Source organism: Neomonachus schauinslandi, chromosome 1 (assembly GCF_002201575.2).
Source record: "Neomonachus schauinslandi chromosome 1, ASM220157v2, whole genome shotgun sequence".
Classification (NCBI taxonomy): domain Eukaryota; kingdom Metazoa; phylum Chordata; class Mammalia; order Carnivora; family Phocidae; genus Neomonachus; species Neomonachus schauinslandi.
The window spans coordinates 84,805,332-84,831,383 of NC_058403.1; the positions used below are offsets into that span (position 1 = coordinate 84,805,332).

At 38.9% G+C, this 26,052-nt stretch overlaps 1 protein-coding gene across 3 annotated transcripts in view; it reads left to right on the top strand.

Moving 5' to 3' along the window:
- The first annotated feature begins 3 nt into the window (after window positions 1–3).
- The window catches only part of MRPL47 (mitochondrial ribosomal protein L47), a 29,486-nt gene continuing 3,437 nt past the window's right edge, over window positions 4–26,052 (top strand). Inside the window, exons 1-5 of one of the 3 annotated variants that reach the window (XM_021692527.1) lie at window positions 4–128; window positions 3,383–3,534; window positions 4,292–4,352; window positions 19,029–19,125; window positions 24,365–24,495. In XM_021692527.1, coding sequence (XP_021548202.1) covers window positions 31–128; window positions 3,383–3,534; window positions 4,292–4,352; window positions 19,029–19,125; window positions 24,365–24,495 — 539 coding nt within the window. In that variant the 5' untranslated portion in view covers window positions 4–30. The remainder of the gene's footprint in view (window positions 129–3,382; window positions 3,535–4,291; window positions 4,353–19,028; window positions 19,126–24,364; window positions 24,496–26,052) is intronic. The other 2 variants (XM_044914756.1, XM_021692528.1) reach the window with 2 other exon arrangements.

Genomic DNA, 26,052 nt, shown 5'->3' on the forward strand with positions numbered 1-26,052 from the left:
AAACAGGGCTGTGCTTACTTCTGTGGCAATATGGCTGCGGCCAGTTTCGGCGTTCTTTGCAGAAAAGTCTTAACCGGCCTGAAGGTTTCCAGGTCACTTTTAAGTCCTCAGGCCCTAGCTAGCACAGGGTAAGTGATGTGAGGAGTAGGTTTGTTCTCCTCTCCGACTTTAGATCTTGTTTGGCTGCCGAGATGCTGAAAACCCTGAGAGGCCGTGCGGATGGCTGAGACCAAACGCGCTTGGGTGAGGAGGGCATGACCTTAGAAAAGTCGCCCATCTCCGACATTTCCGTTCTTTCCTCAAAAGTTTTGTTGTCTCCTACTGTGGACCAGGCAGTCCATGGGGTCTGTGCATACCCAGTATTTGTTGAATTAAACCTAGAGGTACAGAAGCATCCTGTTTGGCTGGGTGAGTTGCACTGAAGAGTTTTTTGTTATGGAACGGAGTCAGGTTTGGATGGATAAAAAAGAAGGGGCCTTTGTACTTCCAGAATCTATCACAGATATTGTTTGGTAATGTTCAGTGAATAAATGAAAAGTAGTCAAATGAACGGAAAGTAGCCCTGCAGGTGTGAGAAAGGAACGTCCTATATATGGTGTTCATTATTTCTGGAAAAACAGTTTGTTTTCTGGACCGACCGACTAGAGTTTATGGTGTATGGTTTCCTCACTTATATTGGCTTTTGTGTGTAGTGAGTTGAATTTTATACATAGTTGGGTATGTCAGATTTTTTAAAATTATTTTTATATCTATATATATACATATAGATATATAGATATATAGATTTTTTTAAAGTAGGCTCCACACTCCTCTGGCAATGGAGCCCATCGCCTGGTTTGAAAGGAAGTAATGTATGTGCGGTTGAATCCAGCACAGACAATTGTTGAGCATCTGTTACGTGCTACAGTATTATAACTTACACTTACCTTAGAGATAAGAATTTTTTTTTCATTTTGTAGAGGCTCAAAGGTTGTAACTTGATAAAGGTGACAAACTTGGATCAATTGTCTCTTCCTCATCCTTTTTTCTTCAAAGTAAATTTTAGATTTTTATTACTAAATGAGTATCTGTTAATTTGCAGACACTTTGGAAAATAAGGCAAATTGTTTTGAAAAAAGTAATAATAGGCTATAATTTTTGCCACTGATACATAAAGATCTCCTTCCACTCTTTAATTTTGCATATATACACATACATGTAATTTTGAAATAAAGCCAGAATCATATTTACATATATGCAGTTTTGTGCTTTATCCTTGTTTCCCCAACTTTTTATTTTTAAAAATTTCAAACCAACAGAAAAATTGTAAGAGCAGTACAAAGAATAACCATATACTCTTCATCTTTATTAAGCAATTCTTAGCAATTTTGTCACATTTTCCTTTTTTTTTTTTTAAGATTTTATTTATTTGTTTGACAGAGACACAGCGAGAGAGGGAACACAAGCAGGGGGAGTGGGAGAAGGAGAAGCAGGATTCCCACCAAGCAGGGAGCCCGATGCGGGGCTCGATCCCAGGACCCCGGAACTATGACCTGAGCCAAAGGCAGCGGCTTAACCAACTGAGCCACCCAGGTGCCCCTTGTCACATTTTCTGTATCTCTTTATATCCATGCCTTTATATTTTTTTTCTGAGCTAATTGAGGCATGTCAGAATTGCAAACATCATGACACTTCAGCATATATCTCCTAAGAACAAGAACACTGTCTTAACTACAGTACTACAATGATCACACTGGAGAATGTAATATCAACATACTACAATTACTGTTCTTTTATCTAGCATACAGTCCAAATTCAAATGTCTTCAATTATCTTGCCAATTTCTTTTTTTTTTCTTTCATAATTTTTTATCCAGGGTCCAGTCAATGATCATTTGTTGCATTAGTTATGTCTCCTTCATTATCTTTAATCCAGAACATTTTTTATAAAATCAGCCTTTTTAGATTATCCCTCCATTTGGATTTGTCTGATTGCATTCTTGTGGTTAGATTCAGGTTAAATTTTTTTTTTTTTTTAAGATTTTATTTATTTGCAAGAGAGAGAATGAGAGACAGAGAGCATGAGAGGGAGGAGGGTCAGAGGGAGAAGCAGACTCCCTGCCGAGCAGGGAGCCCGATGTGGGACTCGATCCCGGGACTCCAGGATCATGACCTGAGCCGAAGGCAGTCGCTTAACCAACTGAGCCACCCAGGCGCCCTCAGGTTAAATTTTTTAGGTAGGAATACAACACTTGTGATGTACTTTGCTATTATGTTTTCAATGATTTCACCAAGTTATTAAATATTCTTTAAAAACATGATTTTTAGGGACGCCTGGGTGGTTCAGTCAGTTAAGTGTCTGCCTTCGGCTCAGGTCAGGATTGCAGGGTCTTGGGATCGGGTCCTATGTCCAGCTCCTTGCTCAGCAGGGAGCCTGCTTCTCCCTCTGCCTGCCGTTCCCCTTGCTTGTGCTCTCCCTCTCTCTTTTTATCATACAAATTATCATACAAATGCATAATTGGGGGAAATTATCATACAAATGCACAGTAATTGGGGTGCCTGGTGGCTCAGTCTGTTGAGTGTCCAACTCTTGATTTCTGCTCAGGTCATGATTTTAGGATTGTGGGATTGAGCCGCCCCCCCCCCCCCCCCCAGGGTCCACGCTCACTATGGAGTCGCCTTGGGATTCTCCCTCTCCCTCTGCCCCTCCCCCTGTGCGAGTGCATATGGGCGTGCGCATGCTCTCTCTCAAATAAATAAAATCTTTTTTAAAAATGCACAAATATGTTTTTAACCATTTCCTGGTTACATATTTACATTATTATCAACTTTTGGATATCACATATGCTTTAATAGACATTTTTACTTATCAATTTCCATCTATAATATTTTTAGTTGAAATTTCTAGATGAGGAATTATTGGGTTGAAGGGGGAAGCATGGAGGCTTGTGATACATGTTTGCAAAATTAACCTTCAGAATGTTTTTATCTGCTCATAGAACCACTAGCAGTGTATGAAAGACCTAAAAATGTTACTTTGAAATATAATTAATATCAGTGCGGTGGGTGGCTGGGCTGCCTCAGTCTTTTAGAGCATGGGTTCTTGATCTTGGGGTTGTGAGTTTAAGCCCCATGTTGGAGCGTACTTAAAAAATAAAAAATAAAAATATAATTATATTAATATATTACCTCCAAAATCATGTGAATATATTAACCTCTGAAATTAAAGGGTAGCAACATCTATAATGCAATATTAAAACTAATTTCTAAAGCATTTTATGTTTGTTTCTTGTGCAGAAACCCTGAGTAATTTTTTTAACATGGTAGATGAGGAAATGATTCCGATTATTGCTTATGAAATCCAAATGTTGTAAAACTTTAATCACTTGTTTATATATGTTCAGTTGCAGGTTTTCTCTTAGTCTTTTGCCTAAGAACATACCAAATGTCACATCTTTTCACCAGTGTAGATTACTTCATACCACATTGTCAACAAAAGGACTGGAAGAATTTTTTGATGACCCAAAGAATTGGGGCCAAGAAAAAGTGAAATCTGGTAAGATATTTAGGTTGGTCAATATTAAATATATTTATTGAACCCTCTATCGTTTTGGAATTATTTATGCACTTTGGAAATCATTTAGGTGTTTCATTTTGATTTCCTTTGGGAATGTCAAAGAAAATTAAAAGGATAATGTAAGTAGAGTTAATTGTTAATTGGCAGGTTGGCAAAAGGTTTAGAAGAGGAGTAGGTTGAATTTATTAACTGAGGGGCACCTGGGTGGCTCAGTTGGTTGAGCATCCAACTCCCAATTTTGGCTCAGGTCATGATCTCAGGGTCGAGAGATTGAGCCGTGTCCAGGCTCCGTGCTGTTCAGCCTGGAGTGGTTTGAGATTCTCTCTCCCTCTGCCCGTCCCCGCACTTGTGTGCACACTCGTGCTCTCTCTCTAAACAAATAAATAAAATGCTTAAAAAAGAAAAAATTGTTAATTGAAGGGAGGTTTAAGGTTTTAGATTTCATTTTTTAGAAGTAATTGAAAATTTATGATGATATAAAGTATTTTGTCATTAAATTTTGCAAATACATTCTATATTAATATAACATTTTTTGAACGCTATTGCTAGTCACATTACAAATATTTTCATGTTACCTAATTTAATGCCAGTTTAATACTAATTATGTGTTACACTACAATATGATAAAACTGTCATATTTTATAGATAAGCAAATAGGTTTAGAGAGGTTAAGTAATTTGCCACAGGCCCATAGCTAGAATATTATTTCATGTTGTGGATTTCATAATTTTAATAGGAGCTTCATGGACCTGTCAGCAATTAAGGAATAAAAGTAATGAAGATTTACATAAACTTTGGTAAGTATACTGAGTACATTAATATGTAAGTGTTCGAGGGGTGCTGGACTGGAGTCAGTAGAGCATGTGACTCTTGATCTTGGGGTTGTAAATTCAAGCCCCACATTGGGTATAGAGATTACTTAAAAGTAAAATCTTAGGAAATACATATGTGTAGGTGTTTGAAGCAGTTAAAGTATAATGATGAGGTATAAACATTATATCTATTTGATGTAAGAAATTGAGTAACATGTTTTGTCTTATAATACTATGGATGATATATAAAATCATTATAGATTTTATAAATATGACAGGTTAAATTACGTGAAGACAAATTAGTGTTCTCAAGTATTTGGGGATTTAGAAATTTTACTGTTACTGCTACTAGTCATACTAGCATCTTTATACTAACAATTTTAGTAAACTAATAAAATGGGAAGAGTTTGTTATATTTAGGCCTTCCTCCTTTTTATTACCTTATGCATGGTCTGTAATCTTTAGCTTATTTACTCTGGGGAAGTATGTTGGAGAGTGAATTTAGCTAGATATTTCTGGCAGATTTTCCTGATGAATTAGAGAGGGTTGAGAGAATTTAAGACAGCGTTGCATTTTTAATGGATTACTTATTTATTTATTTACTTATTTGTATTTATTTTCATTGAGGAGTAATTGACATAACATTATGTTAGTTTTGGGGGTACAGCATAGTGATTTGATATTTGTATGCATTGTAAAATGATCACCTTAATAAGTCCAGTTCAAATATGTCACTGTACATAGTTGGAAAATTTCTTTCCCTTGTGATGAGAACTTCCAAGATCTGCTTTCCTAGCTATTTTCAAATATGAAGTACAGTATTATCAACTATAGTCACCATGCTGTACATTACATCCTCATGACTTACTCATAACTGGAAATTTGTACTTTTTCACCCTCCTCACCCATTTTGCTATTAACCTTAAAAATAAAAGTTATCTTACCAGCAAAAATGGGTTTATTCAGGAATAACAGAATTGAAGTTGAGGACAAGAAAGCTATGGCAAAACAATAGACAAGTCCAACAAAGGAATACTATTTTATGGAGAGGGAGGAGAAAGTTGAGTGGGGTTGTTTTGAATGAAAGTCCATTGGAGAAAAGCAAGAGTTCAGGGTGATGATGGTTTCTCATTGGCTGAGCTGCAGAAGTAATTTCTTATAGGAGATGGCAATGTATGTCTTTCCCTGTTGGAGCCTGTAATTGATTCTTTCCTGTTGAGGATTCTTCTGTTAGGGATCTGTAATTGACATTTTTTCCTATACTTGACATACTCCCCCTTCCAGCATCCCCTTCCATCATCTCCAATCCACTTTAGTTAGGTTTTCCTTTTATTAATTCTCACATTTCCCTCTTTTGATCAAGATCTTTCCTTGAAAGCGGTGCTAATCAAGTCTCAGTTTTTCTATATTTAGTGGAATTGTCCTTCAGTGCCAGGAAGGACCTTTCCTGGTTGTCATGTCCTACCTTGGAGGGAAAGTGCCTAACAGTTGGGCACCTCGGAAGGCCACATTTGAGTAACAAGGAAGGTTAAGAGGGAGAATTCTCTGGCAATTCCCATCTAAAGTTGTTATCTTCTCAAGGCCCAACTGTTGGAGATCATTTCCTTATTGGGTGCATCATTTTTTTTTAATTTCAGTATAATAGAGTGTTATATTAGTTTCAGGTGTACAGTATAGTGATTGAACAATTCTGTACATTACTTAGTGCTCATCACCCTAAGTGTACTCTTAATCTCCTTCACCTGTTTCACTACCCCCCACCTCCCTTCTGGTAACCATCAGTTTGTTCTCTAGAGTTAAGACTATTTTTTTGTTTGTCTCTTTTTTACTTTGTTTTGTTTCTTAAATCCCACATATGAGTGAAATCATATGGTATTTGTCTTTCTTGGACTCATTTCACACTTAGCATTATATCCTCTAGATCCATCCTTGTTGCAAATGGCAAGACTTCATTTTTTTTATAGGCTGAGTAATATTCTGTTGTACATATATACCACATTTTCTTTATTCGTTTATTGATGGATACTTGGGTTGCTTCCATACTTTGCCTGTTGTAAATAATGCTGCAATAAACATATGGATGCATATATCTTTTCGAATTTATTTTAGTATTCTTCGGGTAGATACCCAGTAGTGAAGTTACTGGATAATATGGTAATTCTATTTTTAACTTTTTGAGGAACCTCCATGCTCTTTTCCACAGTGGCTGCACCAGATTGCATTCCCACCAACAGTACACAAGAGTTCCTTTTTCTCCATATCCTTGTCAATATTTATTTCTTGTGGTTTTTATTTTAGCCATTCTGACATGTATGAAATGATAGCTCATTGTGGTTTTGATTTGCATTTCCCTGATGATGAGTGATGTTGAGCATCTTTTCATGTGTCTGTTGGCCATCTGTGTGTGTTCTTTGGGGAAATGTTCATGTCTTCTGTCCATTTTTTAATTTGGTTATTTGTGGGTTTTTTGGTGTTGAGTTCTATAAATTCTTTATGTATTTTAGATACTAACGCTTTATCAGATATGTCATTTGCAAATATCTTTGCTATGCAGAGGCTTTGTATTTGAATTGTCCCAATACTTTAATTTATTTTTTAAAAAGTAGACCATACCCAGTGTGGAGCCCAACATGGGGCTTCTACTCACAACCCTGAGATCAAGACCCGAGCCAAGATCAAGAGTCAGATGTTTAACCGACTGAGCCACCCAGGCACCCCTGATAGTTTATTTTTGCTTTTGTTTCTCTTGTCTCAGGAGACCTATCTAGAAAAATGTTGCAGTGGCTGGTGTCAGAGAAATTACTGCCTGTACTGTCTTCTAGGATTTTTATGGTTTCAGGTCTCACATTTAGGTCTTTAATCCACTTTGAGTTTATTTTTGTGTATGGTGTGAGAAAGTGGTCCAATTTTATTCTTTTGTATGTGGCTGTTTAGTTTTCCCAATACCATTTGTTGAAGAGACTGTCTTTTTCCCATTGCATAATCTTGCCTCCTTTGTTGAAGATTAATTGACCACATGATTGTGGATTTATTTTTTTTAAGGTTTTTTATATTTATTTGCGAGAGAGAGCATGTGCGTGAGGTGGGGAGGAACAGAGTGGGAGGGAGAGGGCGGGAGAAAGAATCTCAAGCAGACTCCCCACTGAGCACAGAGCAGGACCCTGAGATCAGGACCTAAGCTGAACCAAGAGTCGGAGGCTTAACTGACTGAGCCACCCTGGTGCCCTTCGTGAGTTTATTTCTGAGCTCTCAATTCTGTTCCATTGATCTAGGTGCCTGTTTTTGTGCCAGTACCATACTCTTTTGATTACTACAGCTTTGTAGTATAACTTGAAATCTGGAATTGTGATACCTCCGGTTTTGTTCTTTTTCAAGATTGCTTTGGGTGTTCAGGGTCTTTTATGGTTCCATGCAAATTTTAGGATTGCTTATTTCTAGTTCTGTGAACAATGCTATTGGTATTTTGATAGGGGTTGCATTAAATCTGTAGATTGCTTTGGGTAGTATGGGCATTTGAATAATAATTGTTCTCCTAATCCATGAGCATGGAATATCTTTTTGTATGTGTTGTCTTCAATTTCTTTCATCTACATGTTTTATAGTTTTCAGAGTACAGCTCTTTCACCTCCTGGGTGAAAGTTTATTCCTAAGTACCTTATTATTTTTGGTGCAATTGTAAATGGGATTGTTTTCTTAATTTCTTTTTCTCCTGCTTCACTTTTAGCATATAGAAATGCAGCATATTTCTGTAGATTGATTTTGTATCCTGTGACCTTACTGAATTTATTTATTCTAGTAGTGTTTTGGTAGAGTCTTTAGGGTTTTCCACATATAGTATGTCATCTGCAAATAGTGAAAGTTTTATTTCTTCCTCACCAATTTGGATGCCTTTTATTTCTTTATGTTGTCTGCTATGGCTAGGACTTCCCGTACTGTGTTGAATAAAAGTGGTGAGAGTGGACACCTTGTCTTGTTCCTGACCTTAGGGGAAAAGCTCTCACTTTTCACCCATTGAGTATGATGTTTGCTGTGGATTTTTCATAGATGGCCTTTATTATCTTGAGGTGTATTCCCTCTAAATCTACTTTGTTGAGGGTTTTTTTCATGAATAGATGTTGTATTTTGTCAAATGATTTTTCTGGAGCTATTGAAATGATCATATGGTTTTTATCTTTTCTTTTGTTGATGTGATGTATCATGTTGATTGATTTGTGAATATTGAGCCACCCTCTCATCCCAGGAATAAATCTCACTTGATTATGGTGAATTATTTTGTTAATGTATTGTTCGATTCTTTTTGCTAATATTTCATTGAGGATTTTTGCATCTAAATTCATCAGAGATAGTGGCCTGGCATCCTCTTTTTTTGTAGTCTTTATCTGGTTTTGCTATGAGGGTAATGCTGGCATCATAGAATGAATTTGGAAGCTTTCCTTCCTCTTCTGTTGTTTGGAATAGTTTGAGAAGAATTGAATATTAACTCTTCTTTAAAAGGTAGAATTCCTGGGCTGCCTGGGTGGCCCAGTCAGTTAAGCATCTGACTCTTGATGCTCTCAGGGTCGTGAGATCAAACCCGATGTCGGCTCCTCACTTAGTGGGGAGTCTGCTTGAGATTCTCTCTCCCTCTACTCCTCCCACCTGCGTGCCTCCCACCTGTGTGTGTGTGTGTGTGTGTGGTGTCTCTCTCTCTCTTGCAAATAAATAAGTAAATCTTTAAAAAAATAAGTAAATAAAAAAATAAAAGATAGAATTCCCCTGTGAAGCCATCTGGTCCTGGACTTCTGTTTGTTGGAAATTTTTGATTACTGCTTCAGTTTCATTGCTGGTAATTGGTCTGTTCAAATTTTCTATTTCTTCCGGATTCTGTTTTGGGAGGTTATATGTTTTTAGGAATTTATCTATTCTAGGTTGTCCAATTTGTTGACATATAACTTTTTATAATATTCTCTTACAGTACTTGTTATTTCTTTGTCACCAGGTGTTTCATTTATGATTTTGGTTGGGTTCTTTTTTTTTATGAGGCTGACTAAAGGTTTATTTTGTTGATCTTTTCAAAGAATCAGCTTCTGGTTTCATTGATCTGCTCTATTGTTTTAGTTTCTATTTCATTTATCTCTGCTCTAATCTTTATTATCTTCTTCCTCCTGCTGGTTTTGGGTTTTGTTTGTTGCTTGTTTTCTAGCTCCTTTAGGTGTAAGGTTAGGTTCTTTGAGATTTTTCTTGCTTCTTGATATATGCCTATATTGCCGTAAATTTCCCTCTTAGAACTGCTTTTGCTGCATCCCAAAGATTTTGGACCTGCTGTTTTCATTTTCATTTTCATTTGTCTTCGTGTATTTTTTTTTTATTTCTGTTTTGATTTCTTGGTTCACCCATTCATTTTTTAGTAGCATGTTATTTTAACCTCCATGTATTTGTGTTTTTTCCATATTTTTCTTGTAGTTGCCTTCTGGTTTCATAGCATTTGTGGTCAGAAAAGATGCATAGTATGACTTCCGATTTTTTAAAATTTGTTAAGACTTATTTGTTATTTGGCCTAACGTGTGATCTGCTCTGGAGAATGTTCCATGTGCACTTGAAAAAGAATGTGTATTCTACTGTTTTAGGATGGAATGTTCTGAATATATCTGTTAGATCCATTTGGTCCAGTGTGTCATTCAAAGCCACTCTTGTTGATTTTCTGTTTAGATGATCTCCCCATTGATGTAAGTGGGGTATTAAAATCCTCTGCTATTGTATTACTATCAATTATTTCCCTTACATTATTAGCTGCTTTATGTATCTAGGTGCTCCCATGTTGGGTGCATAAAAATACACAATTGTTATGTCTTCTTGTTGGATGTTCCCTTTATGATTATATATTGTCCTTCTTTGTCTCCTGTTACAGTCTTAATGTTTTAAAGTCTATTTTGTCCAATATAAGTATTGCTGCCCATTTTCCTTTTGCTTCCATTTGCATGATAAATGCTTTTCCATCCCTCCACTTTCAGTCTGCATGTGTCTTTAGGTCTGAAATGCGTCTTGTGTAGGCAGCATATAGATGGTCTTGCTTTTTTATCCATTCCATCACCCTTTGTTTTTTGATTGGAGCGTTTAGTCCGTTTACATTCAAAGTAGTTATTGATAGCTGGCCATTTTATTACTGTTTTATGATTGCTTTTATCCTCTGTTCCTTTCTTCTCTTGCTCTCTTACAGCTTGCTGCCTTTCTTTAGGGATATATTTGGATTCCTTTCTTGTTATTTTTTATATATTGATTACTGGTTTTTGATTTGTGATTACTTTTAGGTTTATGTAAAACATCTTGTGCATATAGCAATCTATGTTAGGTTGATGGTAACTTAAGTTTGGAACCCATCCTAAAAGCACCAAATTTTTACTCCTCTATTCCTCATGTTTTATGTATATAGTGTCATACTTTACATCCTTCTATTTTGTGAATTCCTTGACTGATTTTTGTGGCTATACTTAATTTTACTGCTTTTGGGCTTCCTACTTTCCTTTTTCCTGCTTATGGTCTTTCCACGCAAAGAGTCCCCTTTAACATTTCTTATAAGGCTGTTTTAGTGATGAATTAATTCCTTTAACTTTTATCTGGGAAACTCTTTATCTCTGCTTTTATTCTGAATGTTAACTTTGCTGGATGATAGAATATTGTTGGTTGCAGGTTTTTTTCTTTCAGCACTTAAAATATATCATGCCACTCTCTCTGGCCTGCAAATTTTCTGCTGAAATCAGCTGATAGCTTTATGGAGTTTCCCTTGTATGTAACTGTTTTCTTTTGCTGCTTTTAAAATTCTCTCTTGGTCACTACCTTTTGGCATTTTAATTACTATGTGTCTTGGTGTGGACCTCCTTAGGTTGATTTTGTTGGGGGCTCTCTGTGCCTCCTGGATCTGAATTTCTGTTTCCTTTCCCATGTTCAGGAAGTTTTCAGCTATTGTTTCTTCAAATAAATTTTCTGCCCCCTTTTCTCTCTTCCCCTTCTGGGGTCCCTATAATACGAATGTTATTATGCTTGATGATGTTGCTGAGTTCCCTAAGTCTATTGTCATTTTTTTTTCCCTCTCGCATTCAGCATGATTGCTTTTCATTATTCTGTCCTCCAGATCGCTGATCTGTTTTTGTTTCCTGTAGTCTGCTATTTATTCTCTCTAGTGTATCTTTAATTTCAGGTATTGAGTTGTTCATCTCTGATTGTTTTTTTTTTTTTATACTTTCTGTTTGTTGAGGGTCTCACTGAGGTCCTCCACTCTTTTCTCAAGTCCAGTGAGTATCTTTATGACCATTACTTTAAATTCTCTATCAGGAAAATTACTTACCTCTGTTTCGTTTAGGTCTCTTCCTGTGATTTTGTCCTTTTCTTTCATTTGGGACATATTCCTCAGTGTCCTCATTTTTGTCTAACTCTGCATCTGTTTCAGTGTGTTGGGAAAGTCAGCTATGTCTCTTGCTCTTGAAAGTAGTGGCCTTATGAAGAAGAGGTCCTGTATGCCCTGCAGTGCAGTGTCCCCTGTTCACCAGAACCTGGCACTTTAGGGGTATCACCTGTGTGTGTTGCATGCACCCTACTCTTGTGTCTGAGGTGTGTTTGGACTGTCAGTCTAGTCATCTACAATGATTTGCTTTGTGTGTTGTTGGCAGGGTTTGGTCCCTGTCTTGTTAGTGTGCCAGTCTGGGGCCACCTTGGCTTGAGTTGGGTGAGATCAGGTATTTGCCAGGGCTGTGGTTACACCGAACTGCAGGGTGTTCTCCCTGTGTTGTCCCCTAAGAAGTCTTCATTGTTGGGCAAGGTCTGCAGATGTCTGCTCCCAATCCACTGCTGGGACCACGGTGGAACCAGTGTATGTGGTTATCTTCCTCTCTCCCCAAGACAGGAGTCAATTTGGAGTGGTATTGACCCCTGTCAGGGCTGCTTGCACACTGCCAGGCTTGTGGTGCCATTTTGGATGGACTCCTACTGAGAGAGAGTTGGAGGGAGCATGTCCACAGAAGAACACAAGGGCAGGTACACAGTGTTAGTAGAGTTTGTGCTGGTCTGCTGTGGGAGGTGGCCAGGTTGAAGGGAGTAGATCTGCAGAAGTGGTTGGGGGCCAGGCGCACAAGCGAGGTGGAGTGTGTTTGCACCCCACTGGTTCCCATAGGTGTCCGTGTATCTAGGGAAGGGAAATGGCACCTACAAATCCCTTTGTTCTTAGAGAAATCTCCCTAAGATCCTTGCCCCTCCAGCATAGGTCCCGAGATTAACAAACAAATCTCCCTCCTGTACATCCCAGGATTCTTTCAAACTGGTGCTCTGTTTTGTATTTCAGTGGGACTGTTTCTTGTACTGTCTTTAAGAGTGGGGACTCCATTTCCTCTCACCCTCAACTCTCTTGGACCCAAGCCTGCTGCTTTTTAAAGTTACAAGTGTTGGGCGCCTGGGTGGCTCAGTCGTTAAGCGTCTGCCTTCGGCTCAGGTCATGATCCCAGGGTCCTGGGATCGAGTCCCACATCGGGCTCCCTGCTCAGCGGGAAGCCTGCCTCTCCCTCTCCCACTCCCCCTGCTTGTGTTCCCTCTCTCACTGTCTCTCTCTGTCAAATAAATAAATAAAATCTTTAAAAAATAAAAAAATAAAGTTAAAAGTGTTAAACCCCAGTGATTGTAAGGATTAGAGAAATTAAGCCCCTCTGCTTTTCAAAGGCAAATGTTACAGGGATTCATCTTCCCAGTGCAGGTCCTCCATGTCCCAGGTGCCTGGCACAGGATCTGCTCCTCTCTCCTCTCTGCATCCACCCTATTCCTCTTACGGACAGTCCCATTGGTTTGTTTGGCTCCCCACTACATCTCCACCCTTCCTACCCTCTTTGAGGTGGTCTCCTCTCTATGTTTAGCTGTGGAAAGTCTGTTCTCCTAATCTTCGGGTCGTTTTTTGGGTTATTTACACTGATGGGGGTGTTATCTAAGTGTATGCATGGGAGGAGGTGAGCCTGGGATCCTCCTACTCTGCCATCTTCCACATGTCTGGGTACATTTTTTACAAAAGTTTAACAGACAACAAAGTACAAAAATTTTAAATAACTATACAAAATACGAGAAGTAACAATTCAAAATTGTTTCATGATTCTTAACTAGGACCCTAGATCTGAAAGTAGTGAACTGAAAATATTTATTGGCACTTACTCCAACTTAAGAGGAGAAAAGTTCAGGATGCCTGGGTGGCTCAGGTCATGATCCCAGGGTCCTGGGATCGAGTCCCACATCGGGCTCTCTGCTCAACAGGGAGTCTGCTTCTTCCTCTGCCTGCCACTCCCCCGGCTTGTACTGTCTCTTGCTCTCCCTCTCTCTCTGGCAAATAAATAAATAAAATCTTTTTAAAAAAAAAAAAAAAGGAGAAAAGTTCTCCCTACAGAGGCAAACGCAGAGTCATGTATGCCTCCTATAAGTCCCCACTTAAAGTGGCCACGAGAGCAAAATGGATACTGCGAGAACACACTGGAAGAATCAGTCAAGTGCATTTTGGAAGATACAGTGCAGGTGTAAACAGGAATCGATAGTTAATGAACTTTTGCAAAAAATAGCAAAACTTCAAAAATGTATTAAAACAGTATTATCTGAAAAACTGTTTGAAAACAGACATTATTCAATGATACAACCAGTAAGGTTGCATATTCAGAGACCATGACTTTGGATAAGTACCCAGAATCAGATAATAGTTTAGATGAAAGACTTTTTTGAATTCTGAACCTATTCTAACCCTTCAGGAGAAGCCCGCAAAAAAAGTTGTTCATCACAAGGTCATGATGAGGCTATTTCTGAAAGGCCATAGTGAAAAAAAAAAAGAGGTTTCCCCCCCTCTTGCAGGCATTTGGGAAATGCGCACAAGGATATTTTCTTTCCAAGAAAGAGATGGTAGAAGCAAACAGAAGACATGCAGGCCTGGTCTGGGCATGTTGAGAAAGCTGTCTCGTTACATGTCTGCTTCAATTCTAGGAAACTTTACTTACAAGTCACTAGAGGTGTGCGGGTCTGGTCAGGGTTTAGTGCCTTCTCTAAATAGGTCATGTGAATCCAGGATTCTGTTCCTTGGAGTTTGGTGGCACAAGGTTGAAGAGAGTCTTTCTGGAGGTGTCTTTTTCACTAGATGAAATCTTCAGGTTGCAAAGTGTGATGCTTAAGGTTGCCATCTCTAGGGAGCGCACTGTGAAAAGATCGCTCTACCAAAGCATGGTTATTTTTTTTTTAAGACTTTATTTATTTGACAGAGAGACAGTGAGAGAGGGAACACAAGCAGGGGGAGTGGGAGAGGGAGAAGCAGGCTTCCCACAGAGCAGGGAGCCCAACGTGGGGCTCAGTCCCAGGACCCGGGGGTCATGACCTGAGCCGAAGGCAGACGCTTAACCAAATGAGCCACCCAGGCGCCCCTCCATTATTATTTCTTCAGTGGCCTTAATTAAAGGGGTGGAGGCAGGAATGGCTCTGAGACAAGGGGGAATCCCCATGCCACAGGGTCTGGTTATTAGCTGTCATACCCTATGGGTTGATGATGGTCCCCATGTTTTGGGGTGAGTACTCCCGAGGGCATTCTCTTCCTCTTACAAAGAGGTAAAAGGAAAGTTGATGATTAGGACATCCAAGGGCAGGGGACATTACTAGGCTTTTTTTAAAGTTCCAAAGGTTACATCTTCCTGACCTTTCCAAATAATAAGGTCAAGTTTGTCATTTTTTAGTAAAGCATATAGAGTTTGAGTCATAAGAGAATTTGGGATCCCATTTCCAACGGTAGCCAGCAAGTCCAAGAAAACCTCATAATTGGTGCTTAGTTTTAGGTTTTGGGAAGTTCAGGATATCTTGAAGTCTACCTGGATCCAAATATCCTTGTTCCAAGATCAGGTGCCCTAAGTATTAAACCTAAGTTTGAGCAAACTGCAGTTTATCTTTGGAGAGTTTATGTCCCTTTAAGGCCAAAAGTTGCAACAGTTAGATGCTGTCTTCCTGTGAAGAGTTTTGAGAAAGGGAGCAGAGAAGCAAATCATCTACATAGTATAACAAAGTAGAGCCTACAGAAAACTATATCATCTAAATCAGTAAGATTTTAAAAAACCTCTAAGGTTTGTGACCGTAAGAAGGACTCTCTGTAGGCCTGAGGCATTATTGGCCAGGTCTATTTCCCATTCTGCCCAAGTGAAAGCAGAAAGATTAGCTATCCTTATCAGCTGGAATACTAAAATACGTACTGCAGAGGTCAGTTACAGTGAAAAATCTGCTTTCAGTGGGAATGGATGTCAGTAGCATATGGGGGGTGGGGAGCCAAACAAACCATTGGTGCCGAGGAATAACAATGTTATTTATTGCTTGGGCTAACCTCCATCCTTGGCCGTCTGGTTTTCTTACAGGTAAAATAAGGGTATTACAGGGACTAGTGTAGGGATTAATGCAGCCCAGAGCCTTGTAATCTTTTATTATGGGCTTGATGCCTTGCAAGGCTTCTTTATTTATAGGCTGTTCATTAATTCTGGGGATGGGTTTTGAGGGATCTGTTTGAATCTTGATGGGAGATGCACTCTGGATTCTGCCAACATCAGTTGAAGATCTTGCTCATCAAGAGGATGGTAATTTATCCAATAGGGACAAATGATCAGTGTCCCCAAACTCAGCTATAGTGCTGCCAGAGATGGAGCAAATAATAGATGTCAAAGGGCCATTTAATTTACCTAATTGGCTATTTTGATTACCACCTTCAAATTCCAGAATTATTTCCCTATTTAGGAAGAAAGGAATTCTGGTATGGTATTTTTCTAAGAGATCTTGGCCCAATGGGGCAGAGGAACTAAGGAGAAAGAGTTGTGTCTCTCAAAGTGCCTAGACAAATGGGAATAGGTTCAGGGACAGGAACCTATTGCCGTTTATTAGAGATCCCTACTATTTGAACTGTTTTAGTACTCTGAGGCAGAGGCTGCAGTGGGGTTGAGCACCAAGAGTGTAGCTCTCACATCAGTAGAGACAGATTTATTCCCAATCTGGAGAGTGGTTTCTCTGAGCTGATTAAGAGGGAAAACTGGGAAGAGCTCCTGTTGTTCCTCAGAGCCCTGTCATTGGGAATTAGGAAGAAATTGGAAAGGCTGGGTAGGGGGCTGAAGGCTCCTGGAGCATTTCAGTTGGTAACAATCTTTTTTTTTTTTTTTAAATGTCCTGGCTCTTTGCAATAATAGAAAGTAGGAGGGTTTTGGTTAGGGCCCTTATTTGCAAGACTTGAAAAGTAAGAATTCTAGGTGACTCCTCCAAGGATGCAAGTAAGCTCATTTGCCAAATTAACTAAATCTGCAGTGAACATAGTTTCCCTTTCCATCCTGGTCCTTATAACTAAAATAGAAGTATCTTGGTTCAGTCCATTAATAAATATACGGTTAAATGTTACCCAAGTGGATTCAACATATAAAAAGAAGACCAAATTGTCTTTCAGTTTTCTTTAAAGACAATTTGGAGTCGATTATAGTAATAATGACAGATTCACCAGACTTTTGTGTTTAAGCCTGCATTTCATTCTAGTCAACAGGCTTAGGAAAAAGTACTGTAATTGCTTGGTGGAGATTTCCAGTGAGTGTCCTAGCATCTTGCCAAAAATTAGGGATCTGTTTCTCTAAATCTATTTACGATGTTTCCATTGAGCTAGTTTCATCTAGTGTTTGGTCTAGCCCTCACCAACAAGGATATTATCAGAGAGACCGGGTTGGTGAGTTTGAATGACAATGCTAAATTCTTCAGCAAACCTCTGGGTGTCCTTGGTCACTTTAGGGAACTCCTTTAACTATGGCTTGCAATTCAGCCTTAGTTCAGTGAACATAGATATGTGGGGTTTATTTAGATCCTCAGAAGACTTAACTTCAAATTCAGGTTCAGGAAAGGAAAGGAGAGAGGAGGAAAGGTTTAGAGGAAAAGGGAAATTTGGTGAGAGAATTGGCAAGGCAAAACTGCGGGTGTGGAGGGGGAGGCAGTGCAGAAGGGAAGGAGGAGGACGGCACTGGATGTGGGGCCTGAACACAGTGGCTGCTGCACATCCTGAGACAAAGAAGATAGGAGGGGAAAGACCTTATAAACCTTTTTGTCTTTTTAATTGTTTGCCTGTTAGTCTAGAAATTGTATTTGGCAGAGAGACAATTTTAGATTCCTAATAATATTTGGAAGTTTCAAAATACCAATCAATCCCATTCTGTCTTGGCAATTTTAGAGCCATGGCTGTCCAGTTCAGTTTTGAAAAAGGTAAGTTCGGGAAGATTGAAAGACCTCCCAGATGGCCACTGAAGCCCCAGTTTATAGCTGTCAGTCAAATGTCTGGGGGGTGCTGGAACTTGCTATTGGCATGTAAAGTGGGGGACAGTCTTAGGGGACTGAAGCCTTAAATCTGTGGAATCCGGCTCTACAGGGAGTGTCAGAGTGTTAGAGAAGTGGTGTTGGAAAAGTCAACATGTATTTGGCATCAGGGTGGAAAAAATCTTTCATTTGGTATCAGAAGTGTTATGTGTAGAACAGCACAGATTCATTATAGAAAAATTAGTTGTATAAAAGCATTGTTATTTTAAGTTATTGGTAAAGGGCTAGTCAGGTCTGTTCAGTATTCATCTTGGCTAAAACCAGTTTATCTTCTGCCAGTTCCTTCCCCAAAATCATCTTGCATAGCTTAAGATACCCCAGTGCCTTTGTGTCATTTTCAGTGCCCTCCACATTTATTCTTTCCTTTGTTCCAGCTCTAAATCTCAAACAGATTTATTCACAAAACCTACCCCACTTCAGCTCTGCCGCTTCAGTAAATTTGGTTATGTTTGCTTTGGTTTCCTTTCCAGCCTAAAAAATCCCATCTCTCTGAAGCTTTTCTTGATCATCCTAGCTAGAGGAGATGTGTCCCCTCCCTCCCACTTAATTCTTCTGGTACTTGTCTATGCCACTTAATACACCACATCACATTACAATTTCTGAGGCAGCATAGTGGAGTAAAAATAAAAAGAATTATGCACACAAGGAGTCCAGAATTTGAATCTTGAATTAGCTATGTGCCCCAGAATAGCTTGCTTCTGTCAGCCTTACTTTTTTCTTTTAGAAAGTGGAAATAGTACCAATCTCAAAGGATTGTTGTGAGAATTAAATGAGGTAATATATATAAAATGCTTAGCACATTGCCTGGCATATAATAGGCACCAAATACATATTATCTTCCATCTTCTCCTTCTACTTGGAATGTAGGGACATTTTGTTTATGCTTTTTTATACACTCTCTTGACAATACAGTATGTGGCAAATGGAAGATTTATTAAACAAATGAATAAGAATCAGTACAGCTTTGTTTAAAGGATAATTCTCTGTAATGACACTCTAAAGGACTTTTGAGTACAGATCATCAGTTTTTATGTCAAAAATTACAACCTCAGGGTCACCCAGGTGGCTCAGTTAGTTAAGCGTCCAACTCTTGCTTTCGCATCAGGTCATGATCTCATGGCTCCTGGGATCAAGCCCCGAGAGGGACTCTGCACACAGAAGGGAGTCTGTCTGAGATTCTCTCCCTCTGCCCCTCCCCCTACTTGCTCTCTCTCGCTCTCTCTGTGTCTCTCTAAAATAAATCTTTTAAAAAATTTACAACCTTAATGTAACCATAGGATAGCATTACAAGCTTTGTGTTCTTTGCTATAGGTATGTCCTACTGAAAGAAAGAAACATGCTCCTAACTCTAGAGCAGGAGGCCAAGCGGCAGAGTTTGCCAATGCCAAGTCCGGAGCGGTTAGAAAAGGTAACACTTATGGGAGACTGGAGACTGTTGGATGGGATAAAAGCCAAAATATGTAAGTGTGTGGTTCCTATTTTCTTGGCAAGGAGATTTCTTTTTTTAATAAGTTGGATTTTTAGTAAATGTACAGAGTTGTGCAACCTTCACTATTTTAGAACATCTCCATCACCCCAAAATGAAGTGTCATGCCCATCTGTAGTCACTCCCCATTCCCACCTGCAAACCTTAATAGATATGTGGACATGTGTTTTTATTTCTCTTGGGTAGATACCTAGGAGTGAAATTGCTAGGTCGTATGGTAAATCTATGTTTAATGTTTTAGGAAATAGCCCAACTGTTCTCCTAAAGTAGCTGCACCATTTTACATTTCTAGTTCCAGTTTAACTACTTCCTTATGAACCAGGTCAAAGTTTTTAATACTTTTTTTTTTTATTGTGGTAAAAAACAGATACCATAAAACTTACCTTTTTAGTCATTTCTAAATGTATAGTCCATTAGTGTTAAGAATATTCACATTGTTGTGAAAAGGTCAACTATTGCTCAAATTAGGTTTTCTTCATCATTAAAAAAAAAAAAAATCCCAGGGCACCTGGGTGGCTTAGGACCGACTCTTGATCTCAGCTCAGGTCTTGATCTCAGAGTTGTGAGTTCAAGCCCCACACTGGGCTTCCTGCTGGGCATGGAGCCTACTTTAAAAAAAAAAATGCCTTGGGTTCATTATTTCCACTCCTAGAGGTAATCAGTCATACATATTTCCTATTTATCCATCAGAATTTTTCTCTGCATGTAGAAGTGTGCCTAATTATTTTTATTTACAAAAGTAATTCCTCTAATTTGGTTATACTGTATAAACTCTTCTGACATTGGCGTCTTCCACTTACCTAGTATATCCTGGATATCTTTCCCTATCAGTATATGTAGATACTTTTCTTTTTCGTGGCTGTACACGTGTAAGCTAGTTCTTCCATGTCGAAGTTTTTTGGTTTATTTAGTTAGATTTCTCAGGGTTTTTTGCCTGGATTGCTTGCGAGTCTGCTCTTTGTTGATGTGTCTGTGCCAGAGTAAGTAGTCAGTGAGAACAGAGCTCGGCTGTTTGCCTGGCCTCAGCTGTGTTTCGCTTTCCTTTCCCCATACTACTCGCGGCCGTCTCTGCCTCTAAGAGGGGAGGACCTAATATTTCTGCAGAGAGTCCAAGAAGGTAGAGAGTAACATCTCAGTTATTTACCCTAACTAGAATTCCATAGCATACTTGTTTTTTTAAACTTTATTTTGACATGAGACTGACAGAAAAGAGAATGGTACAGAGGTACTTTTCACCCAGTTTCCCCAAGTGAATATTTTACCACATTTGCTTTATCCTTCTCTGCCTCTTTCTCTAAATAACACATTTTTTTCTTCAGAAGTTTGAGTAAGTTATATACATGCTGTCCCTTTATCCATAAATAATTAAGTATATGTTGCCCAAAAAACAAGGATATTTCCTTAGATAAGTATTGTACAATTTCCAAAATCAGGAAATCAACACTGATACAGTACTGTTATCTGATCTGCAGATCTCTTTCATCAGTTATCCTAACAACATCCTTTATAGCAAAAAAAAATCCTGGATCATTTGTTTTCACTTGTTCTCTTTAGTCTCCTTTGATCTAGATATTCAGTCTGTGTGTGTCAGGACATTGACATTTTTGAAGAGCATAGGCCAATTTGGATTTGTATAATGTTTCTCCTTATAATCATGATGATTGGCAGAAATATCATGGGGGTGGTACTGTGTTCTTCACAGTGCATAATATTAGGCACAGGATGAGGATTTTTTTCTGTTACTGGTGTTGACATTAATGATTTTGTTAGTGTGGTATCTGCCAGGTTTCTCCACTGTATATACAGTTACTCATTTTTCTTTGTATTGAGATCATGTAAATATCCTGTAATTCCTCAAACTTTTATTCACTAGTTTTAGCATCTATTGATCAGTTATTACTGTGATGTTTGCTAAATGATGATTTTCTTATCCCACAATTCATTCTATGTTTATTGCTTAGCTTTTTTCTAAAGGAATGGTTTTCCCTTCTGTTTCTTCCTTCTTTCCTATCACTGTGGACTCCTGGATTCCAGTTTTATTCAGTGAGTTATAATTCTTTAATATCATCATCCCAGCCTAAATGGCCAGTGTGGGTCCCTTCACACTGGCCTCTGTGTTCTCATCATTCTTTCATAAGGCACAACAAGTTGTTCTGGATTCATTTTGTACTTTCCCTGCCCCAGCCTTGGAATCAGCCATTTTACAGAGGAATACCCTGATTCCTTTTAGTGGAGAGTGATTTTTTAGAAACTAAGATCTGGGTGGTAGGTGTCCTCATTGCTACACAACATTTGTAAAGAATTGAGATTTTATTTTCAGGTATATTTGCTAATTCTGCTATTAAGGAAAGTTATGTTTTAGAGATTTTTTTTTTTTAAGATTGTATTTATTTATTTGTCAGAGAGAGAGAGCATGAGCCAGGGGTGGGGAGTAGGCAGAGGGAGAAGCAGACTCCCCACTGAGCAGGGAGCCTGACGCGGGACTCGATCCCAGAACCCTGGGATCATGACCTGAGCCAAAGGCAGATGCTTAACCGACTGAGCCAAGAGATTCTTATTAAAAGTGCATTGGCTATTTATAAATAGCACATTGTTTATTTGGTGAAGAAGCTTTTGTTTGTTCTAAGATTTTTAAACTTCAGAGGTAGACTATCCCCTATCCCTGTTTAAAAAAAATATATTTCAGAAGTGAACTTCATCCCCATAGGTCCTATTAATGTATTACATTTTCTGAATAAGTGGAATCCAAAAATAACATTTTCTCCAGATAAACTGAAAGCAATAATTTTTTAAGCCTCAAATGTATGGCGTCTTCTCCATGTTTTGTGACATACTACTAAGGAAAATTTATCAAGAAAAATACTTAAAAAGAATTATTCTCAATTTAAGATAAAACCTGAAGATTTGGAAGTGTGTAAGGACACTCTAAGCTCTGGAGTAGTTAAACTAGAAAGGAAAGAAAGCTCTTTGAGGTTGGCTTGTTTTGAATAAGGTGTATCTAATTGATACTTCTGATTTTCCTTCTTATCTGGTGGCATGAACATGAGTAATTGGATGTTAACTCTGTGGACTGGGTAGCCATTTACTTCAGATTTCAGTTAGGAACCCCAGAAGTAAGCTTGCATGGGAGAACTCTAATGTAGTCGGTTCACAGCCAGGCTTACTAAGTTCCTAAGAGCTACACAGCTTCATATTAGGCCCTGACCAGTCTGGTTTCTTCACTCTTCTGAGTTTGTCTGTCTTCAAAATAGGATTCACTATTCTCCCCCATCTTTTATTTCTCAGAGATTTTGTAGAAATTCATATAGTTAAGAGGAAGTACATGTGGATTCAGCTGCTCATTGTGGCTTTGATGGAAGAAGGGAGAATAGAAGCACTGAGTGTGAGCTGAGTGTATGGGTTATGAGGTAGTCTATCTAAATTTGTGGCTTTCGTATCTCTTTTGGGTCTCGCAGCCAACTAGGAGACTTTTTTTTTTTTTTTTTTAAGAGTGTGCGCGCCTGTGCATGTGGGGGTGGTGGGCAGCGGGAGAGGGAGAGAATCTTAAGTAGGCTCTACACCCAGCATGGAGCCCAATGTAGGGCTTGATCTCATGACCCTGAGATCATGACCTGAGCTGAAATCAAGAGTCAGACGCTTAACCGACTGAGCCACTCATGTGCCCCTGGAAGATTATAATCTAATCTGTCGTCCCTCCCCCCCCCTTATTCTCTTATTCTCTTATTCAGAGAGCTCTTTTAAGAAACAAATATGTAGGGCGCCTGGGTGGCTCAGTTGGTTAAGCGACTGCCTTCGGCTCAGGTCATGATCCTGGAGTTCCAGGATCGAGTCCCGCATTGGGCTCCCTGCTCGGCAGGGAGTCTGTTTCTCCCTCTGACCCTCCCCCCTCTCCTGCTCTCTCTCTCTCATTCTCTCTCTCAAATAAATAAATAAATAAATCTTTAAAAAAAAAAAGAAAGAAACAAATATGTATGTGCAATATTTCTATTTGTTATGATGCTCACAGAGAATACATACAACCAGCTAAAAATGACTCTCAGTATTTAGAGCTATGAAAAAATTTAGCTCACCTTTCATTATAGTCCCCAAACATGAATATTTATTTATAAAAATACATATATTGCCTTACCAGTATATTATTATATGCATTGTAAAACTCAATAGAAATGTTAAAAGAAAGAGATAAGAATAGAGGTCCTAATAGGATCTTCTTCCATCTTGATGGATCTTTAGAGATTAGGATTGGGGTAGACTGATACTCCATTCTGTGTAATAGTAGCGGCTGCCAATTAGGTCAAAATATCAGTGTCTGTGTGTTAGGGCACACTGATTAGTTGAGGCCAAAACATGGGTTTTAGCAAACTGTTATCATTTAATAATTCATTGAGTTTTGAAATAACAGGAGTCAAATGGGGTCTCCATAAGGAGTCTCTGCAAGTGTATCCCACTCCAAGCAAAACTAATACATATATATGGAAATCTGAGCTAAGTAGATCTTCATTTAAATGAAACTAAACTTTTGGGGCACCTGGGTGGCTTAGTCGTTTGAGCATCTGGCTCTTGGTTTCAGCTCAGGTCATGATCTCATGGGTTGTGAGATCAAGCCCCGAGTCAAGCTCACACTCAGTGGGAGTCTGCTTGAAGATTCTCTCCCTCTGCCCCTCCTCCAACTTGCATGCACGCGAAGGTTCTCTCTCTTTCTCTCTCTCTCAAATAAATCTTTTAAAAAATAAATGAAACTAAACTTTTAAAAAATTACAAAAAGTGATATTGTAAGCACCCATGTATACATACCTGTGCCAAAAAGATTTTTAGGAAATATTTGACAGAATGGTTTTTTGTTTTTTAAAGATTTCATCTATTTATTTGACAGAGAGAGAGACAGCACAAGCAGGGGTAGCAGCAGAGGGAGAGGGAGAAGCAGGCTTCCTGATGAGCAGGGAGCCCGATGCGGGCACTCCATCCCAGGACCCTGGGATCATGACCTGAGCCGAAGGCAGACGCTTAACTGACTGAACCACCCAGGCGCCCCCAGAATGGTTCTTTGACAAAAATATTCATTAAGGTTTTCTGTAGCATTGTCTTTATATGTTCTCTCTCTTTTTTTTTGGTATTTGTTGTAGGTGATTGTTGAAATTACATCTTCTTATTCTCTTACCAGGTAATAGATTCCATGGATGCATTAGATAAAGTTGTCCAGGAAAGAGAAGATGCCCTAAGACTTCTTCAGACTGGTCAAGAAAAAGCTAGACCTGGTGCTTGGAGAAGAGACATCTTTGGAAGAATCATCTGGTACATAATTTCCACTGTGGTTTTTCCACGATGAGAGTGGCAGTCTCATGGCTTATTCTCCTGTCCAGTATCTTTTACAAAAACTCTCACCATATGAAATATATTATAGATGTATCTAATGTAAACAGAGGTCCCCAGGCCCCTTTGGGGCCCCAGGATATGAATGAAGGTAACATTATCTGGTAGGCCAGGCACCCCATTCTCATGATTCAGTTATTTGTAGGTTCTTTATAACAGTAGTTCCTAACTTATGTCAGTCATATGACTTTTTGAGAATTTGATTAAAGTTATAGATCCTTTCCCTAGAAAAATGTACATGTGTACATGTAATTTCAAAGAGTTATAAATACCATGAAGCTAATTTCAGGACACATACCTGCCAATTAAGAACCTGAGACTTAAGCGGCACCTGGGTGGCTCAGTCGTTGAGCGTCTGCCTTCGGCTCAGGTCATGATCCCAGGGTCCTGGGATGGAGCCCCACATCGGGCTCCCTGCTCAGCGGGAAGCCTGCTTCTCCCCCCTTCCACGCTCCCTGCTTGTGTTCCATCTCTCGCTGTGTTTCTCTCTCTGTCAAATAAATAAAGAAAGAAATCTTAAAAAAAAAAAAAAAAAACCTGAGATTTAAAAAATTCTCAAAAAAAAAGGAAGTTCTCAAGGAATAAGGCGGTATGAACCCATTTCAGTGTTTGCTCCCATTGCCATCAGGATAAGCCCTAGTCCAAATTATGAAACAGTTTATTTTCATTACATCTTTCCACCTTTTGTCCCTCTAGTTCCCGAAGTTCTGTCAGACCTTGGGAAAGGATCTGATAATAAACATTCAAACTGAGGTATAAATAATTGAGAAGACCCAGTGTAGTCTGTCTCTTCCAGGGTTGTATTGACATTTGAATTGAGCTGCTAAAAGGAAGCATACTTAGTAGAATTTTAAACATCAGTCAGCAAAATGAAGAAGGCATTGTGGGTGGTTAGAGACCTTCCATGCGCTCCTGAAAGTAAACCACATAATAGTGCTTACTCATTAGATAGGATCTTTTAATGGAGTTTGCAGTAATGGGGCTGCTTGGAGCCAAATGTAGGGGAGTAGCTGTATTCTGTAACTGTGTAATCCAATACAGGAAAGAGAGAAATTACCAAAACATCTAAGTAGAAACTTTATTTTTTACTAATTTTTATTTGGATTAATCCAGTTGAGGCCAATTAGGAAAGGGTGAGGATAAAGGAGAGAATCTGTGTCAATACTAGAATCTGGATGAGTGCTATTCTCTTCCAGATTTTTTAAAATTTTGCTTTTTAACTTTCCAGAGCTAAACAAAGTAGTAAACAAAGCAATTATGTCATCTTTCCAATGTAGTTTATTAACTCAAACATTATAATTCCAGTGCCTTTTCCCTAATTTTCTATTGCATGTTAAAATATTTAAGATGCTGGGGCACCTGGGTGGCTCAGTCGTTAAAGCGTCTGCCTTCGGCTCAGGTCATGATCCCAGGGTCCTGGGATCGAGCCCCACATCGGGCTCCCTGCTCCGCGGGAAGCCTGCTTCTCCCTCTCCTACT